Source organism: Pseudopodoces humilis, chromosome 11, assembly GCF_049639895.1.
Source record: "Pseudopodoces humilis isolate 2021_Gansu_Grassland_sample_001 chromosome 11, ASM4963989v1, whole genome shotgun sequence".
Classification (NCBI taxonomy): domain Eukaryota; kingdom Metazoa; phylum Chordata; class Aves; order Passeriformes; family Paridae; genus Pseudopodoces; species Pseudopodoces humilis.
The window spans coordinates 9783740-9805212 of NC_142210.1; the positions used below are offsets into that span (position 1 = coordinate 9783740).

General features: G+C 37.7%; 1 protein-coding gene and 1 long non-coding RNA gene across 2 annotated transcripts in view; both read left to right on the forward strand.

Moving 5' to 3' along the window:
- The first annotated feature begins 217 nt into the window (after positions 1–217).
- DAW1 (dynein assembly factor with WD repeats 1) lies at positions 218–17482 on the forward strand. The gene is made up of 13 exons (XM_005527047.2): positions 218–281; positions 1732–1804; positions 3042–3186; positions 6356–6414; positions 7078–7200; positions 8601–8700; positions 10470–10577; positions 11259–11365; positions 12772–12874; positions 13251–13365; positions 14437–14513; positions 16430–16592; positions 17147–17482. Exons 1-13 carry the CDS (start codon positions 242–244, stop codon positions 17179–17181), a joined length of 1248 nt encoding a protein of 415 aa, XP_005527104.2. The 5' UTR covers positions 218–241; the 3' UTR covers positions 17182–17482.
- Positions 17483–18267: 785 nt separating this feature from the next.
- LOC148183597 (uncharacterized) overlaps positions 18268–21473 on the forward strand; it is a 44063-nt gene continuing 40857 nt past the window's right edge. The window contains exon 1 of the long non-coding RNA XR_015773458.1: positions 18268–18382. This is a non-coding gene — a long non-coding RNA (uncharacterized LOC148183597). The remainder of the gene's footprint in view (positions 18383–21473) is intronic.

Sequence of the window (21473 nt, forward strand, 5' to 3'; positions counted from 1 at the left end):
GATTTTTATATATTTTTTTAGTGCACCCCTTTCTAGATCCGCTCCTTTCCCCTGAGTGGCGCAGCCCGCAGCACCCCCTCAGCTCTGTGCGGATGCCGCAGCGCCAACCCCCGGGGGCGGGCCGGCCGCGCAGCCATGGCGGGCGCGGCAGCCTCAGCCCCGCGGCCGGAGCCACGCATGCGCCCCCGGGGCGTTGCCATGGCTGCGGGCGGACGCGCGGGGCCGGGCGGCGGTGGCGGCGATGGCGCTGAGGCGGCTCCTGCTGCGCTACTTCCCGCCGGGTGCGGAGCGGGGCGCCCGGGGCGCTCCGGGTGCTGCCGGCGGCTGTGCCGGGGCTGGGGCCGCGCGCGGGGGGCCTGGGGGTGTGGGGCGTGCGGTGGGGCCGTGCGGGGGGGGCGGGCCGCCCGTCACGGCGGGGCCCCCCTGCCCCGCAGGGACTGGGCACGGCCCGGTCCATGGCGCACCTGCAGCCAGCTGGAAACGGCTCATCGCCCGTCGCGGCTGTAATTAGTGACTTACGGCAAAGTCAAGGCAGTCTTACTCGCATCACAGTAAGGAGTTTAGAAAGTCAGCAGTGACTAGCTGACACCAAAAAAAAAAAAAAGTTTTTAAATGGCTGTTTAGCAAAAAAGGTTGCCACTCTCTGCCGCTACTTGAAAGGAGGTTGGAGACAGGTGAAGGTCGGTCTCTTCTGCCAGGCAGCCAGCGAGGAGAGGACATGGTCTTTAGCTGTGCCAGGGGACGTTTCGATTGGATATTAAGAATAAATTCTTCACAGAAACAGCGATCAGACGTTGGAAAGGGCTGCCCCGTGGAGTCCCCATCACTGACACGTTTAAGGACTGGCACTCAGTGCCAGGCTTTGGTTGACAAGGCGGTGTTGGCCTTAATGATCTCAGAGGCCTTTTCCAACCTAGCTGATACTTATTTTTTGTCCTTGATTTATGAGTTTTCTTAGTGGAGCCATGCTTTGAAAAGCAATGCTGCCAGACTGTCGTGGTGTATACTGTCCTCAGTTGACTCAATGAAATTTCAGAGGTGAAACAAGCTGGAGATGGCTAGCTCTGGTAGTGTATTGGAAAATAATATCTTCCTTTCAAATTAAATACTTTTCCTATGAACTTCATAAATGCAGAATGACACAAAAGTTTGTCAAAATTATCCTTTCCTACAGAAAATCAAGGAGCAGCTGAGCCCTTTATCAACTGTTTCAAAACAGGAAGCCGTGTGATTAAACATTTTAATACTCCAGTGCAGTGAAAGCTGCAGAGATGCCAGAGCACGCCTGGAAATGTAAAGTGTGTTAAGATTTTTGATACATTACTGCACTCAAGCCTTTGTGAGCACTAGAATAAATAAATGGCTTTTGTAAAACATATTTTCCAGGCTTCTTGGAAGACCAAACTGCAGCATCTTCAGGACAATTTCTTTGAAATTAATGCTGATGAAATGATGCAAAAAGCTGTTGGAAAAAAGAGCTTCTTCATTTCCAGAATAGAAAAAACTCAGAAATAATATTGTTTAATATATTTTTTTTATATAAGCATATCAGACTTGCTAATGACAATGGTTAATCTCAGTGAGAACAGCTAACCTCCTTCCAGTTCCAAGAACTGGAATTGGGTCTCCTGAAGTCAGTGGAGCTATAAAAGTGGAAGTGTTGCTGTCTACAGCACATGTTATAAAACTCCAGAAGTCTAATTATGACCTGTTTATCACTTGTTTTTAAAGGAATTTTTTTTGAATATGTGGAAGGTGGTGAGTCAAAGACCAGATCAATAGATCTTCTTGATCTTAGACCTGAGTAAGTATGATATTACTTCAGATAACAGCACTCTCTACCTTTTTTATAGCATGTTAATGTACAACTCTATTTAACTGTATTAGACATAATTGAGACCAGCTATTTTGTAGAGCCTATGTGCTCTACTCAGCCAGCTCTGGTAGGAAGGGCTTCAGAAAAATAACAATATGCCACCATTAAATAAAGTTGCCCAAATCCATGGAGTTTATTAAGCAGAAAGACATGAAGTAATATGATTGTCTTAATACCAGCATTGATATGGAAGAGGCCTTGCATGTAAGCCCAAGTCAGTAGACAGTGTAAGCTGGATATGCAGAATGAAAATTCAAATTTAAAAATTATTAGGTTTTGTCTACCTATGACTGTCCAGTACAGTGCTGTGGGTAAAACCTGTCAAGTCTCTTTGTGAAAGAAGTAAGTTGTCTGGTGTTACTGAATATGAGTATAAACACTGACAGGATACTTACAGGATGTAGTGGTGCCCTTTTAGAAGACTGATGTAGAAAATCCCCTTTAGACTTGAATAATTCCCATACTAACAGAAATGCTTGGCTTTCTTGCTAAACTGATTTTAAGAGTGTATTGTGATTTGACTGCTGGGTATTGTCAACTCTTAGTGTCTCACAGAAAGCCAGAAATCAGTAGTTACCTGTTGATGTGGAAAAATGATCCAGTTGCCCAGACCATCTGTGGCCCCCTCACTGCGGGCTCCAGAGACATCAGTACACTGGACCCATAGTAGTTACTGTCACAACTAAGAGCTGTGGAAACAGACATAGATTTCTGAAGCCACAGACCAAGATAAATTTAAGATTTATTTAAGATTTAATTTATCTTATTACTGCTTCATTGGCAATTTGTTTGGAATTTATGAAATTCCAGTTTAATTCAGATATTTAAACTGACAGTTTGGGACACATGTCTGCCATGCCTGATCCTCCATGGAAGTAATTTGAAAAGATAAATTTCTTGCCAAGCTACAGTTTTAAAAAGTTTTTGCTGTACAACTTCAGTAAGAGAGGAAAGGAGGTATAAAAACCAAGAAAGATTTATCCTTATTTCTGTAGGCCTTTATTGAATGAGATAAATGGATAACACTAAATTGCTTACCTCAGTTTCTCTGCAAGTAAATAGTATTCTTGGGTTTAAATTCATAATTGGGGCCAGAGAATAGAATGTGGTGGGTTTGTGTTTGGGGTATTTCTTGAGTTTGTTTTCATTCTTTTCTCATAATTAGCACAGATGTTACAGCCTTAGTAGAAGAAATCCAAAAAAGAGAACCTCTCATCACAGATTCCTGTTTGGAACATGTCATACATCTAGTACAAAGATTGCAGGAGAAGCTAGGGGAAGAACAGAATCACAAATTCTCCCTTTTTAAGGTCAGAGGCATCTTTAAAATAATTTGGGGCATTTGTTGGGGTTTAAGTTGTGATACTCTGAGTATGTTTATACTGCTGTATATTGTGTTCTATGACTGATTTCTTGGCACTTTTCAGTCCTCTCTGCACTTTTAGAGCAACTGAGTCTGGCCTGGTTTTTCTATCAGGAATTTCCCCAAAAAGGCTAAGAGGTATAACTGTTCCCAGACATTGTTTAAACAGGCTTATGCACTAGGGTGTGTTTTGGATGGAGAGAAATCAATCTTTTATTTGTTGAATAAGAGTTTGTGCAACACCCATAGTTACATTTAAACAAAACCTGTAAATAGACCTGAAGTAAATTAGCTATTGGGAAAGGACCAAACTATTTTCATACATGTGTCTGCTTGTTCTTCGTTTTGTGAAATTTGTGGGATTTATGCTATTATTTTATGGGGTTTTACGCTACATGCAGTTGTCATTACAAATCCAGGTTTTCATTACTTTCTGTCATAACTATTATCTTTGAATATTGATAAATTGAGCTTCGGCTTACAGACAGTACTTGAAATATTATTTCAAACAAGTAGGATTTTTAAGATCAATGATTACAGAGACCTTTCAGAGCTCCATTCCAGGACTGAGTCTGACAAGAATAGTTTTAATTGTTTTTAATTGTGGAAATGAAACTTTCTTCCAGATATGGCATGCTACAATCTGACATCGTTAAACGTTGTATCTTTATTGTGTCAGCAGATGGCAATGTGTAGCTGTTAAGCAATGTTGGTCGGTGCTATGGTGCTTATTGTTACCTTAAATGAAAAGAGAAAAAGTTTTGTGTTGGTTTGTTCAGCTAAAAAACCAATTACATATTTCTAGTATCACTTTGGCTCTTTTGAACAACAATATTCATCTAGGTGAATTCTGTAAAGAAAGATTTATTTAACCTTGAAAACAGAGCTATCTAGCAAGACATCTTAAATTTAAAAAGTTTCTCTTCCAAGTTATGCTCTCAACTGAGATAATGCTGTGTTTTTTAAAAGATTTAAAAATTGTTTGCTCATCACAGAGACTGACAAATCTTCAAATACTTGTTCAAACTTGAGTGTAAATAATGTATTTGTTCATTGTTGGGTGTAGTGCTGTGTCTGAGCTTCTATATTTAGAAATAATAGAAGCAGTCAAATCCAATCAGTGGTGGTTTATTTCCTTCACTCAAGAGTGGTTAGAAGTGTGTGAAAAGAACTTTTTTGATGTTTCAGTTTCATTTAAGGCTTCTAAATGAAACACGAGTGCCAGGTCCTTCTGAGGTATTAATAAAATATAAGAGATGGGTGGGAGTGAGATTTTTTTTTTTTCTTTTCCCTCAAAAAAATGATCAGTGTGTGCATTGTTTGGAAATGAACAGTTTTTATTCCTGTTGCACTGGGGTATAATCTGAAGTGTATAAACTCATATTTTTGTTATTTCCAGTAATTGTGGTGATGGTGGTATGTTAGGCACCCTGAAGAGAAATGAGCTTTTATAGCAATTTCTCAGGTTCTAAACTATTCCATGGTAGTGGTGATTTGCAGATTTTTGTCTTAGGTACAGCTGTAGCAGATTTCACAGAAGAGAGGTATATTTTTTCTAATATTGCCTTAGGGTTTGGTTATTGTATCATTTGCACAGGCAATTCTTGCTGGCTCAGGGTTCTGTGGATGAAGCAACTGCAGCACGAGGCATTGGAGGAACAGAATTAGTCTCATAATCTGAAATTACATAAAAACCCATCTCAATTTCCTCCCTTTTTTCATAATTTCAAAATACCTTTGTTGTTCAGAGCTGCCTGCATGTAGTACTAAAAATGTTATGGGTGAGATTTCCATAAATTTCCATAATTATTGATTCTCATATGCAGATGGATATTGTGGCTCTTTTTAAAAAACACAGTATTTTTGTCATTTCCACATCTTCGTTGCTCATTCCCACTCCTGTAGCCAAAAGTACAACTCGTGTGCTTTCTCTAGAGAGCAGAAATAGCTGTTTCTGTAGCATAAAATACATTTTCTGTTTCTCTCTCCCTCTCAGTCCTTCACTTAACAATTGTTATTTCCATTTTGATGAGTCCCTACTCTTCTGAGTAGATCAGTGAGCCTTCCTCATTTCTCTTTTGGAGACAGGCAGCTTGGAAAACTTGAGATAAGAAAAAGAAGTTGAAGCTCTGGTAATATGTTAGTAATTAAATCTCACAGTTCATAAACAGTTTCTTCTTCATTCTTACACTACAGAAAAGACCGAGTGAACCACTGGGGCATTTTTAACATCCCTTTACTGACTGTCAGCAATTGCTGTGATTTCCCAGTTTATGATTTTATTATGCTTGAGGGGAGGGCAGCTTGTAATAGGTGAAAATTGAGTGCAAACCATGTTTTACAGCAGCCAGTTTATTCAATCACCAACTAGATCATATTTTTTTGGTTCTTTTTAAAGTATCATGGCATGGTGACTTCCATTGCAGAATGTGAAACTATTTTCACCTCTGTTTAGTAGACCTTAGTATGTGTTATTATGGCTATGGGCTCATTCACATGAATGATCCTATATTGTCTGATTAAAGCAGTATTAGAAAGCAGTGACCTCCACAACCTACACAGTACATGCAGACTTTAAAGTTGAAATTCTGTCTTGGAATTTTGTCTTGTTGAATATCTTTGTTGTGGTTCATACCTTGTCATGATCTCATAGGACAGAGCTGTAGCTTATATATCTTTTTCCTGTTTTGTATAACAAAGTCACATACCAACTGGAAGCATCCCATACCCTAAAAATCTCAAATTTAACAGGATTTCTTGATTCACTGGCTAAGGCTTAATATTAGTTGGGATTTCTTTCATCAGTGATCTTACAGTCATGGTCTCCTCTTTTGTTTTTCCCATTCAGCTCTGGTCTAGGGTTGCTTTGCTGGTCTTGGAGAGGGTGAAGAAAATGCAAACATGGGAAAAAAAAACAGTTCACTGAAATAAAGTATAAAATTGAAATCAATAATATATAACATCTTCAGTCATCTTCAGTGATAGGATTAATGAGGGATTTCTTCTCCTCCAACAGGAGGAGGAGAAAAAAATTAATCTGTTGAATATTTTGAGCAATTTTGTTTATTTTGTTCACATCAAATGTTTTTCCTCTCACTGCCCCGCTTCTGTTTCAGGTGCTTAGAACACACATATTGCCTCTGACTAATGTTGCATTTAACAAATCTGGTTCCCGGTAAGTTGCTTTCAAATTCAGAGTACATAATCATTAATTGAAGTTTTGTACTCGTAAATTAAATGGTAACAAAACTTCAGTACTCTTGCTGCAAAAAGAATTCAGCTCTGCTGCTTATAAGCAGCTTCAGGCATAGCTGGGGATTATATTTCAGGCCTCTGGGAAAACCAATAGGAGATATAAAAAAGTAGCAGGTGAGATTCAATTTTTGTAATTTTTTTCTTCCACAGCCATAGTCTGTTGACAATTATCATATTACAGAAAGTACCACCTTTATGGCAATAAACTAAATATTGCTAAAAACTAAATGAGTCTGACATAAACTCATTTGGGAGTTTCACCGTTGTGAAAGTGTAGCTTTCATGTTAATTGATTTCATTGTGAATGCATCTCTTATCATTTTTTCCTTTGTATCTTGAAAGCAGCAACATGCTTTCTAGTTGAAATACATTAAAGATTAGAAAAAAGGTGTTTTTGTGAATAAGATGTTAAAAAGAAAGAAGAAAATGAACCTTTATGGTAATAAATCTGTATTTTTGAAAGAGAGGAGATTTAGGGTCTGAGACAGTGCTAACCAAAATCTGTGGAAATAAATAATTTGGCTGTGCATTGGGACCACTAAGATCTTTGCTGTATTAAGAAATTAATTTCTCTTTGCTTTAGCTTTATCACTGGAAGCTATGATAGAACCTGCAAACTGTGGGATACAGCATCGGGAGAAGAATTGCATTCGCTGGAGGGACACAGAAACGTTGTCTATGCAATAGCTTTCAATAATCCCTATGGGTAAATAAATTTGTTCTGAGATTCTTCACAATTGCTAGCACTGTTATCTTGCAAATACTATAACAAAGAACAGACTATTTCAAATTGAAAGACTTCAGCTTCTGATTTTGTAGAGTTCAGCTATAGCTAATCACTGTAGGATAACACTGTCATTATTTGTACAAGAGATCTATTCAAACATGTTTTCTGTTATCATTTTTAAAAATGAAATATAGAAATTATAACCAAAAATTTAATTAGGTATTCAGTCTTGGAAAAAATATGAGTCAGTTGAACATATTGAAACACAGTTTATTTCAGTAATATCTACATGACCAGACTGTGTTCTGAATGTTAACTCTTCTGCCTCCATGTAGTTGTATGTGATGTGAGATATAAGTACTTTAAACAATCTGTGTTGCTTCAGTTAAGGAGAAAGAAGTCAGTTTCTCCATTTGCCATTACAAATTCAATATTATTTAGGACATGATTTAGAAGTGTCACAGCTTTTGAGTAGTTTTTGTAAAATCCACAAGGTGCTGCTGTGTGAACATCAGATATTAATTTTTCCACCTTTTGTTTTCTCCAGTAATTGTTTGCCCTAGGTTGGCATTGCCACCTGTTAGGTGAAGGGAATTCACCTAATATCAGGAAATAAATGCTAAAAGATTTGTTCTTACACTATTTGAAACTTCATTTCTTTCTTCTATATGAAAAGGACCCTGCTGTGTCAATGTCTTATATTCTGATATTATTCTTTACTTTAGAAATGAATGAAGTTCATTTATATAACTTGGTGAAACTAACAACAAAAATCTGTGCAAAGATCAATAACTAGACTGTAACATAAAAGTGGAGAAGCAACATACAGCAAGACAAAACCTGATGAGATGTTTGAACTATTTTTGTATTAAAAATTGATAAAAAACCCCTTTTTTTCTGCCAATCTTTAGGTTGTGCCCCTTGGTGCATTTTCTGGAGACTTCACTTTAATCTTGCTCTAACTGCAGATGGTCACAACACTTTAACTGGCTTCAGTGGGAATAGAGTTCAACTTATGAAATTTGGGTGAACTGCATTTCTAATTGTTGATAAACATGTTATTTGATGAAATTATATAACTTCTTAATAAATCTGTAAGTGCAGCGCAACATCATCCCTAAAGTAGGTCAATCGTCAGTCATGAACGCTCCTCTGCTAATAGGTAGGCACAGCAGCTCTCCTAGAAACTCACTGTGTCTGCTAGTTTTTTGCCTTGCTGTAACTTGTGTATGTGAAATCCTGCTGCAGGATCTTGTAGTGTGGCAGCAGCTACCAAAGTGCATGGGAGCTTCCAAGGCTGAATTTCTGGATTCTGCTGTATCTGGAGTCAGAGGAATTTTCTACATAAAAATTATAGGATTTTTTTTTTTCCCATTTAGTGACAAGATTGCCACTGGATCTTTTGATAAAACCTGCAAACTGTGGAGTACAGAAACAGGAAAATGTTATCATACCTTCAGAGGACATAGTGCAGAAATAGTGAGTAGTGATGGATGTTTCTTATTCCCTTATGTTTCCTCACACCATCGTTGATGAGTGTGAGTTCCAGCTCTCTGTGAGCTCCCACTGGAAGGCACAGTTATTGTGGCACATCTATTCATACATTCTGGTCTTGTTAACATTTCTGCACTGCAGGGGAAGATATCTGTTCTTGAGATAGAATAAATCCTCATTCACAGTTTGAAATTATATTTTTATTTTTACTTTGTTCCAATTTCCCATGTTTGCTTAACATTAAAACATTGAAAAATACCATAGCAACTGGAATTTTCAGTTTATTGTACATATTTTTTGTTTGATTACATATCACATGTTTTTCTAGCTATCTGGCATTGCCTCTCATATTTGCAGAACTAAATACACAAGAACATCATTGCTTGTGTTGTTGTCTTTCACACAGAGATCTGTACTTCATGTACAGAACTGTAGAGGAATGAATTTCTGAGATATAAAGTGTGTTAACTGGGAATATGTGGGATACTGAAATGTCAAAGATCTATGAAATTAAAACAGTTTAAGCTTAAAAATGCTTGATTTTCTCTCCCATGCACTAGGACCCCTACCAGCAACAGCAAGGACCTCAATGCACAAATTTCAGTTTAAAAGATATGGGCAAAGACACTAAAACTCTGAATTTCAATGATGAATGAGGTTTTTTGGTGATTTTTAAAAATAGCTATACAATCACTGTTCAATGAAATATTGCTGAAAATTGTTTCTGAAAAAAAATAATTTGAATTTAATTGTAGATTGAGGGCCTTAATTAGAGCAAGAAAATGGTGGTTTCCCATATTGGAATTTGGGTTTTGTTTTGGTGTGCTTTTGATTCTCTGGATACTCTGAGTTACCCCTTAAAATGGAGAATGTTTGCTTTTTGAGAAAGGCTGCAGTGATTTTGCTTCCACAAATCAATCAGGTAAATGTTTAAAGGCCTCTCCATTTTTTCTGACTTCTTAGGGGTTAGATTAGACCCAGAGTGTTATGAGTTGTGCTGACAAGTAATTAGAAGAAGATAATTGCCAGCAGGAAATGTGTTTCTCTGAATCAGACCTGTTTCTGAAAGCCCATGATTGCGTCTGATACATTGCTGGCAAGGGCATGCCCATGGTTACTCAGGATGAAAAAACTGAGCTACTGTTTTCCTTTTTTCATGGCACCTGCTATTCTTTATTTGCAGAGCAATGACAATGAATAATTACAGAGAATGGGAGGATGACTACATGATTTTTTAATGTGAAAAATGAATTGAAGTAGTTGAGCTTTTGTTCTTGTTTTTCTTAAATATGATGTTGTGGTGATGCCCTTGGCAAATGCCATTGATAATGACACCTGATAGGGTAAGAGTGCACAGAGTGTGTTTGTAGGTACACAGAACTGTTAGGGTGATCTTTGCCCCAATCTCATCAAGTAACAGAGAACACCTACCAGATGATAGTGCTAGGGAGCAGAGTCAAACTAGACAGTAATTGGAGGATTTCAAAGAGAATTTTGAAATAAAGGAAAAACAAAGCATGTGCTTGCAAGGAGTCCACTTGGTTTGAGTACTTATCCAGAGTTACGTGGTAAGGATATGTTGCTGTTCTAGTGAGCTGTTGGAAGAATTCTGCAAGTTTTCTGTATGCCGTACAATATTATCAGACCTTTGTCTTATTTAAAAATATTAATCCTGACCCTTGTTTTATTTTTTTTAGAAAATATATATAGATGGACTTCTTCAAACTTTTTCTATCTAATGTTTCTCGCTACAGGTATGTTTATCATTTAATCCTCAGAGCACACTGCTGGCAACTGGAAGCATGGATACCACTGCCAAATTATGGGATCTAGAGAAAGGAGAAGAAGTAGCCACTTTAAATGTATGTTTGCATTCCTTATGTTTTTAGAGGTGTTCCTTGCTGTCTTAGTTTTCCAGCTGAGATAAATAACAGTGTAACCATTACAACTGTTTTAAACCTTGCAGTTTCAAACTGCAGTTACAAAACAGAATAAGAAAACTTGAAGGGAACAAGAAAGCTGTGGTATTTTATGAGTCCTATTCATCAAAAGACAGATTTTCTCATTGCAGTGACATTACTGCTATAGATTAGAATCCCTTCCATCACTTGTTAAAACCTACTGTTCTGCTGTCAGTTGTGACCTCCTCTGTAAGGAGGAGGTAAACATGAGCAGAGGACAGCCATCCAGTTACCTCTAGATTGTCATCTCTCTTTGCTCTGCGTGGCTTGCTGGCATTCTTCAGGGTCAGATTGGCCTCTGCTGCTTCAATGCATTTCTCACCCATAAATCCTAAGTCATGTGTAGTGAATAAGCTTCCTGCTTAAGTGGTGTGCCTGAGTTTCTGCAGTTGTTGGGATATCGACTATTCCACAGTCGGGTAGATCTTTCTGTCAAAATTGTGATATACTGGACAAGACAGTAAATAAAATAGTGATGAGTTATGGAAGGATTATGCTACTGAGAAAAGACTACATATTAAACTATATTAATGGAAAAGTAACAATTTGTATTCTCATACTCCTTTTTAAAAATTCTCTCAGGGGCACTCAGCAGAAATTATTGCTCTGTCTTTCAATACCACTGGAGACAGGATCATCACTGGCTCCTTTGACCATACAGTAGCAGTATGGGATGTTGGCACTGGCAGGTACTAAAGCACTAATAAATATAACTTTACTTTGCATGATTTCAGAACAAATTCAATTAATGGAATTTCTTTTATGGCACTTCATAAGCCTTTCTTCTGTGTTATTTCTGTGTATCTGATAATGGTTTCTGTGAGATGTTCTCTACATTGTTATTTATTCTGTTTATTGATCAGATTTTTATGTCAAAGCTTGAAGCTCACACTGCCTTTTTGAGAATTGGAAGTTTAAGCTTTCAGCTTTTAAATTAAAACTTGTTTCTAGGTATTACTAGGTATTTTGGGCATTAGGTATTACAGTAACAGCAGTCTTGATAGCCAAATAATATGTTCATAAAATTAAGCTTTCGTCTGTTATCTGCTTGTTGATTTTTGGTTTTACTGTAAAAGGATCTACACGATTGAAACAGTGTAGACCTCACAGTGTTAGGAAGTAAAAGGAGCAATTCTGTAAAATGCTAAGAATGTAATCAAGTTTCTGTTATTATAAACAAATAGCAAATTCAAATGCTCAGGAAATTTTCTTTGCTGTTCATTTAGCACATATAAACATTTATTTACCTGTATATATATCTTGTGCAATGAATAAAAACATTTCAGTCACTTAAACTCATTTTGTCGTTTTTCTAGTTATTAGTTTATGTTATTTACAGTCTGCTTCTATTAATGATGCAGTGATATTAGCACTGTGATAATAACTCAATTTGCTAATCCTTTAATACACGTATATCTCAATTAATCTTTTTTAAGCTTTGTTGCCTTATAGGCCATCAATTAATAGGAAGCAGTATTGGCTAATTGTAACCTCTCTACTCAGATAAAGCTGAAGAATTTAATGGGACTTGTATTGCCAGTCTTGTGCAGCAAGAAACTGAGGATTAATGAGGATTAGAAATCATATTTCAGTTGGGCTGTCATTTGCCTGTTATTTGGGAACATGCTCGCATTAAGTACCTGATTAACTTCCATTTGATCTTCAGTGGATTTTATAAAAGGTTTAGATTATATGGAGTTTTAAAGATGTACTGTTTACAGTTCATTGAAGTAGGATAATGGGAGAGTAATGTGGAAAATCTTGCTGTATATGCTTAGCATGTAGATGAATTAAAGAAATCTCTCACTGGTACTAAAAATCATCATGTTTTCACTGGAAATACATTCACTAAAATATGTTTGAAAGAGAAGGTGGAATGACTGATTTTATTCCTTACTGCCTCTTTTTGCCAAAGATAGAAAATGGAATTGATGTAGTACTAGAATCCTAAATGAGCTGCACCACTCCATTTAATTGCTTTAATGGTAAAGATTTGACACCTTAACTATATACCATTTTCTAAACTTACAATTTATATGTGTATTTAAAAATACACACTATAAATGTAAATGACTGTTTTTAATTTTTTTTGTAGGTTGTTACATTCTTTAATAGGCCACCGAGGAGAGATTAGCAGTGCCCAGTTCAACTGGGACTGTTCTCTCATTGTCACTGGATCAATGGACAAAACATGCATGGTAAGCTGCTTGAGTAGGTAGTGAATACAGCTACTTGACATATAAAAAGTATATTTTTTAAAATTGAGGAGCATTATTTTAAAGTAGTACATACAATGAATTAGAGAGTTTACAACTAAATATAAAACCTATAATCTTACTCCTTTCAGCAAAGTCTAGTTAAGTCTTGTTTAATCAATACATTGAACTAAAAAAACGTATAGGACTTCATTAAACTAGCTAAAGAGTGACTCATTATTGATTTGTATTCAGCTTTCATGTTATTACATGTCAAACATCAGAAAGGGCCTCTACAAGTTGCTTTATCAATCAACTACATATCTATAAAGTAAATGAGTCCAAAGAAGCAATCCAATGCCCCTGTTTGTGTGTGCAGCTGTGGAATGCTGAGACAGGGACTCACATAGCAACGCTAGCGGGGCACAGCAGGGAGGTGCTGGATGTGTGCTTTGACTACGCCGGGCAGCGCATTGCAACCGCCTCTGCTGATGGTGAGTGAGGGGCCTGCCACTGCTGGGGGAGCTGCAGCTGCAGCATCAAACACCATTGTCCTTTACCTTTGGCTCTGCTTTGAATGTAACTTGGTGAAGAGGAGGACTTGATTCAAAACTATAGATCAAGCAGTGTTTGTTGCATTACAGAAATAGGGCATTAAACTAAAAGTTTTCTCCAGTGACAGAGTTCTTATTTTCATACTTCAATCAACTCAATGTGTCTTTCCCCTTTAACTTCAAACTTGGAAGGAAATATTTCACTTGTGGCTGGACATACATTTTAAATGTGTGTGTAAATAGCTTTTGAGGGGATTGATTTAGTGGCTCAGATTTAGGCTTAAATGAAAAGTGTGGTTTGAATTTTACTGGTGGATTTGCTAGCAGACTTTTCTAATGCACAGCAAGAGAATACACAATAAAGAGGTAGTGAAAGAATCAATTTTGCTTTCTTATTGGTATGCAGAAGTTTTGCATGTTTATTATTTGTCTAGGAATCACAATAAATACTTTTCTGTATTCACCTGCTCAGTCATTTATATTATACTGCATAATGACAATACTGTATTAGTTTTAGATACACAGTTCCAGAAACAGGATACCAGACTGGATGGGGAGGACTAATTGGATCTGTTCTCCTGTACTTGCTACATTAAGACAAAAGACAGTGTAAAAAGCTTCCTGATATTTAATCAATATCTTATTAAATATAATGAATAGATTATTAAATAAAATGAATATCTGAAATATAATGAAAGCTTTCTAAATATATTGTACATGCATTCTGAAATAACAGGCTTCAGTAAGCTGTATTCTTTGTGGACCTTTGTATTCATATTTTAGGATTTTTCCAGGAGAATTCATTTCTGGTCAGGAAAGGAAGTCAATCTTTTCCAACCAGATTACAGATTCTTTTTAACAAACTTTACCCTTGGAGGAAACTCTGTGAAGTTTGCCTTCTATTCCTTCCAACATTAAACCTGAGGATGAGTTCCTTCTGACCTTATTGAGATGTTCTTGCTGAAATGGGTGTTTAAGCATAACAATCACATATGGGTCCCACTGCAACAGGGTCAGCAAGAGTCTACAATGCAGGAACTAAACAGTGCATTGCAAAGCTCGAAGGGCATGAAGATGAAATTTCGAAGGTAAGTTGTGTGTGGTTTGCACCTTTTGTAATTTGACTATGTGTGACATCCAATCCACCAGTTATTCCATGATGCAGGAATACTGTTAATCATTATACCACCACATTCTTTAATATTTAAGATTGACAGGTCTGGCTAAGAAGTTGTCTGTACTAAAAGAATATTCCTTTTGGCTAAAAGCTATCAGACAATGATTGTTTACCAGTTCCCCACTTCTGAGGTAAGACAATACTGGGAGTACTGAGCTGCCTTCCTGTGCTGTCATGTGATTACCATTTGATCCTTTAGAATGGTGCCAGCTACTTAAGTCCATCCCTCCAATGGGTGGACACCTGCCTTTGTTGCCATTGGAATGACTGGATTTCCTTAGCTCTTTCCTTTTCCTGAAGCAGTTTATCAGTTGGGTCTGCACACCCACTTGGTAAAGAATAGGGGAGCAGAGAGGGAGATGCTCTCTGAGTGTTAACAGAGCTCCTGTCTGACCTGTCCTAAACCATGCCTGTGTTATTCTGCCATTGGAGTCCCACAGTCTCTGACAGAATAAGCATCAAGTTTTTAATCTCTTGTTGACATCTTAAGGCTGTTGCCTCTAAGGCTTTTACCATCACCCCTATTCCTTGCTTCTACAAGGTGTGCTCCTCTTTACATTTTGTCATTTCTCTGCACACCTGAATTATGCAATGGAACAGAAAAAAAACATATTTCTGTGGAAAAATACATGGAGAATCTCATTTTCAAAAGTGCATAAAGGATTTGGAAATACAAAGCCTGTTTCAAGAATCATTTGGTCATGAGGAGTGTGCTCACGTGCTTTGCTTGTCTGGCTCAATTTGAACACCAAGGTTCTGTTCCAAATACATGTAGTTGTTTCAACATTGTACATATTTTTCAAATTTTGTTATTTATTGCTTGCAGCTTTTCATTATTCGTTCAGATAGATAATCTCCCTTCTTCCAAGCTAGTGTGCTATGTTTGTGCTGCTTTCTTGGATGTATTTTGACATTGAAATATTAATATTTTGAATCTAGGATGGTTCTTAATGAAAAAAAACTTAAGTGCTTTCATTCTATTGATGTCTGTATAATAATTTTGCTGAGAGAATAAGTTCAGAAGAATTGGTCTTTCCTCAGTTGCTAAAGTCACTGCAATATCTCACACTCAGTGTAGACCCACTGAGGACAGTCTGAACCCCTCTCCCAAGAGGGTGGGTTAGAGACAGCTTCCATCAGGACCTTAGTACTGGCATCATTTCAGTGCTGGTGGAGAGAATCTGCTCCTCTGGGAGCACATGGAAAAAAAACACTTTCTGCAGATATTCTATGAAGATGTGACCACTTAGGAATGTTATTACTTAGAAATTGGATTTCTGGGAAGGAGACACTTTGCCCTCAGTAATTAAGGAATTTTGAATTATACAATAAACTGATATTGTCCAGTTGGTGCTTGAAAAATGTAACTGATTATCTGTAAATCCATGCAGTTATGGCAGTGAATGTTTAACAAATATGAAGACTTATTATCAAATTAATTGTTTCCAGTGCAGATTCTGATACTACTGAGATGTTTGTTATTTAATGTGAGACTCTATAAAATATGTATAAATATTACATTGGAATAATGATAACATTTAAATAAAGCTGCTACATTTACTACTAATTCTGATTTTGGGGCTGATATTTGGAAGTTATGATCCTCTAGTAAGGTCATGGTATATAAGCCTTTGTAAATACACAAAGTTTTCAGCCACTGAAGTTTGCCAGCGTGACTCTAGTGGAATACTATCCTTGATTTTAGCTAAAAAACTGAATGCAAGAGTTGCTGCTTTCTATTTTCATTTTTCAGTCACTTTGATGTGCTGCTTTCTCTAGGCATACTGACTAGCTAAGTAACATAACTCATTTCTGTATTTTTTAAAGGTGTGTTTCAACCCTAAAGGCAATTGCATACTAACAGCCAGTTCTGATAAAACAGCTCGGCTCTGGGATGCTGCTACTGGACACTGCCTTCAGATATTAGAGGGTCATGCTGATGAGATCTTCTCCTGTGCTTTTAACTACAAAGGTGACACAATCATTACAGGTAGCTAATATCTAATATATTCTGCTTTTCTTTCCTTTTTTTATTTTTTTTTGAATCACATTTGAAATTTTGCCACAGCAAAGTCTGAAAACTTTCCTGGGGCCAAATGCAGGTACCAACAGTGACTTACAATATAGTCAAGAAAATCTAGAACTTCTCTTTAGAACTGAGAATTAAGGCACTATGACCACAAATAAATTTGTGCAAAGACATGGGCATGCCCTCCCACCTCTCCAGTGGGCACATACCAGCACCAAGCCATTTTCTCACAATGCATTGCTGTAAGGGAGGTGTGGATGAACAAGAGGCAAAGGTTTCTAAATGGGAGCACACCTTTTGTGTATTTGGTACTGAACTCTCATCAGGTTTCCTTCTTTTCAGTCAGATGCAGGATGATCTCAGCTAAAAATATTGCCCTAGATTTTGCTGCCTGTTAGTTGTGGAGAAAAAAATTGTTGCATTAATACCTACATTGTTGATGTAGGTATTAACAGAAATGTATAGACTGTGTGATACACCTAAGTGATTTCTTCACAATATGTGTTTATTACTAGGGAGCAAGGATAATTCCTGTAGAATCTGGCACTGACTGAAGAAAAGGAAGGATCCAGTTTGATGTATTCCTGCCTACTTTGTGAGCTTCAGACTCAATAAACTCAGCCTTTCAGGTCGGTTTCCTTTTACTCTCTTTGTTCACCTTCTGTTGAAGTAGAACAGTTACCTAGATTTGATAGGCTTGACTTAGATATGGCACCACAGAACTGCAGAAGCTGGAAGATCACTGGAGATCATCTAGTACAACAGCCTGCCCTGCTCAGAACCCTGTCAGTCAAGCAGGCTGCCCAGGACTGACATGGGTTTCAGTATCTCCAAGGATGAAGACTCCACAGTTTCTCTACACAACCTGCTTAGTACTTGATCACTTGCATAGTAAAGAAGAAAAGAAGGGGTTTTCCCCTCTTACATTTAAATGGAATAGCTCCTTATATTTCAACTAGTGCATGTTGCTTCTTCATTGAGTAGCACTAGGAATCTGGTCTGTTATTTCAGTCACCAGAGAGAAATCATGATTAGTGAGAATAAATGCATAGGATAGCTCAATTTCTTTATGTGTAATTTTTAATTTGTAACCTTTAAAAAAAATAGAGCATTATAGTAATCTCTGTTGTGAAAGCAGTGTTGGTTTACACTTGCTTTGAAGACTTTTGTATTAATTTTTTGTGTGTGTGTGTCTGTGCAATAAAATATTGAATTAAAATGCTATTTTTTTATTTTTGTACTACAATGCCCCATTCATATTTCTGGACAAAACCAGCAGCCATTTTTGAGCTGCCTTGCTATTAACTGTTGAATGCATGCTGCAGTTAAACTTCCATCTCATACTTTCCCACATCTTTCCATTCAACCCATTTGTTTCTGCTCAGTCCTCATTCTCCTATTTTGAACTGAGGTAAAAAAAAATTACTAGCCGTGGTGACTCCAACTTGGAATCCTGGCCCAGTGATTAAGTCCAGCATGAAGAAACTCTGCTTAGCAAAGATTGGAAGCCAAGGATCCTGACATAAACTGAGAAGTAGATGAGAAACTCCTGCAAGTTATTTACCAGCATACAATGAGCTTTTAGCTCAAATTAGCATTAATTGCCTCTCCCAGAAATTGCCAAGAGGTTTCACCTGTGTAGTTTGCGCCATTTCCTGAGTGCAGCTGGAAGTGCAGTTGCTCTTTGCAGGCACAGTGAAGGAGCAGAACTGACTGGTCTTCTCCAGCAGACTTGAAAGAAAGTTGAAAAGGTAAAGAGGGAGAAAGAAAGTGTAGAGCAAAGAATGAACTTGGAGATATTTTGTTTATATTCTATATCTCTGGGTGATTGTGGACTTATAAATGTTGTTAAATTTAGTAGGAAGTTACTAAAGCTGGTGTGTTGTGACTACCTCAGAGTGCTTGCCAGCATCTTTGTGTGTAAATGAAGAAACAAAAGTGCCTGTCATCACTTGGCAGATTTCCTGGTTATTTCAAGTAGTGCTGTGCTGTAGAAGAAGTGAGTAGAAAGTTGCAGATAATTTAAAATGAAACTTTCACCAGTGGCAAAGTGGCTGATACAAATATCTCTGTAATGCCTATGGTGCTTCCTGGGTTTTTGTGCAAAACCTTTGCATGTCAAAATATATCTCAGTAAGTTGGAATTGAAAGGGTCAGGAAGGGCAGTGCTGTTCCATGTTGGTTTAGAATTGCTCAGTGTCCCTAGATTGATGGGCACCTGTGACCTGGGAGATTCCCAGCTGACAAAAATGGAGGAGAATTACTATAATGAGATATATACAATTACTGATATGTAGTTAAAACCTGAAATTTGACTTTCTGTCACAAAGTAGAACTGTCTGTGACTGAACTGTCACAAAGTAGAAAATATTCTTTGCACTGTGATTAGGAACTAGATTCTCTCCCCACTCCCCTTAATGTTTTAGTCTGGTTTTCTTCCTCTTGCCTTTTCATTTATGATTTTTTTCTTCTACTACGCTAGTGAATCAGATGGCTGTAATAGCTTTTGGCTTCAAGCTCTTGTCCTATTTTTGCAAGAAATTGTGAATTGAGGTTTCATACAGTAAGCATTGGACTGGCAGGAAATCTGGGTTCTATTTCTGATTCTTCCTAGATTCTTGAGTGTATGGAGCTGCTTTTCAGGCTAAGTAATCTAAGTTTCTGGCTCATATGTGAAGTATTTTCACATCTGGTGTGATTTACTGCTGGAAAAGGTACTGGCTTGGCACCATGGAAGAGCTTCAGTAGTACTCTAGATACTCTCTGTGAATGCTTTGATGTTAGGTTCTCTGCACCTTAGTTTACCCATATATGGATTTAATAAATTATAGAGATATACATTAGGAATGTATCACATAAATGTATCTTCCTGGAACCATTCTTTGGGTCTGGTAGCAGCTTTATCCCTTTCTCTGATTCCACTTTAGTCCCTCAGCCAAAATGGTGAATGTGTATGTTCTAGCTCTATTGCCTGGCACTTTTTTAATCTGCATACTTTATATTATCCAAATGCTACTTTAATCACTGTGTGGTTGGAGTGAGATGTAGCTTTCAACATTACCCTGAAATGCTGACAAACTTGCCTCCCTGTGACCTTATTGAAAAGGATTACCTCAGGAGAGCCCTGAAGTGCTTTAGTAAGGCTTCTTACTGTAGAAATCATATTTGCTGTATTCTTTTCTGTCCTTTAGACTTTGAAATCCTTTCAGGATTAACCTCTGTGAATGTGCAATTCTGTTTTTCTGGGAAACAGTTTGTGTCGCATAACTGCTCTAGGACAGAACATACACTTCACAAGGATGGGGATTTCCATGTAAGCACATGATGTGTACTTGGACTTGTGATGCGTGAGATTCAAATGCTTTCTGAATAGGTGATGACAGTAATGCTCACACCCACTCATGTTTTAAAAGTGGCATTTTGTGTGAATTTCTTTTTTTGTCTCCTTCAGTGGGATCACTCACATTTCCTAGGTAGTTAGTGAAAGAATGTGGAAATATATCCTGCTTCTATTTTCCAGTTTGCTGCACTTTACTATCTAATTCTCAGCTGAAGCTGGGAGGAGAATGTAATACCCATCAGCCAGCCCAGTCTTCACTGCAAATTGTTTCAATTAGTTTGATAGTCCAGCTGTCTAATATAAGTGTCTGTCCTGCTAAATGCTGCACAGCTGCAAGATGCCTTCTGAGGTCCTGTTCTTTGTGGTGACTGGGTTCAGAGTGGGTTGGGAAAACTGAAATAGTGATGTTGTAAGTTTTGCTTGTATGTGGAGAAGGCTTAGGAATGTCTCTGGCTCAAATCCTTAAATTGGCTAGTATGGATGTGCTTCCCTTCTGAGCTGCAATTTGTTTTATTTAAGTTGGTCATGTGGGTTCTTTATTTCAATGGACTGGTGTGTTTTTTCTCTCTGTCATTTTGAAATGTGGAGTTCAGGATTCACAGTGGCATTCCTATGCTTGTCTGTCATGCAGCTCTGCATGAAACAGGCCAAGAGCAACTGTAAAACTGGCCTCTTCAGAAAAGTTATCTATGAATTTAACAGGTGACTATTTTTTCACAGACCATAAATGGTTATTTTGAGGACCATAAAAATCTTCAGTGGTATGAACAAAACTGAAGTATAGTTTTTCAGCTTCTAGTCACCTCACATTAAAAGAAACCTAAACACAACAACATTAAAAATGAATTTTTTAAATATCTAATTCAAATACAGAATTGCTTTTTGAAGAGTAGGAGAGCTAGTAGTAGCTCTTCATTATATGGTTGGTAGATTCAACCCTGGGTTGGCAATTCACCTTCCCCTGAAGCCACCTCCAGGAAGGGGAGCACTGCAGCTGTGGCTCCTGCTCTCGTGGGGCGCCTCTGATGGCCAGAGCATCCCCTGAGACATCTCCTGTAAGAACTTCTCCAGCTCCCACCTGAACCTGTGTACAAGTCTTGCATCCTCTCATTTGATAATTCCTCATCTCTTTTTGTTTGCTTTGAATTTGGCTCATCTGATTTTAATTTGTCATATCCTAGTTTTTATCAAGAGAGAAAGTGAGCAACCACCCCTGATGTTGCTAAAAACCTGCATCATGCTCATGTAGAGGGAGATTTTGCCTAAGGCTATATGTTCTTCTCATTTAGGAGTATTTAATACCCACTTCTAAAAAACGGAAAAAATGAAGAATGGATGAATGCTTTTCTGATTTAGTCAGTGAAGTGATGGTTTCCTTTTCTGTGTAGCAGTAGAAATACCTGTGGTATCTAGGCAATATTGCAGTAAGTGCCCCTGTGAACTTACACAAGGAGAAGAAACTCCTGAACTTCTGTCTCCCCACCCTCCTGCTCACTTTTGCA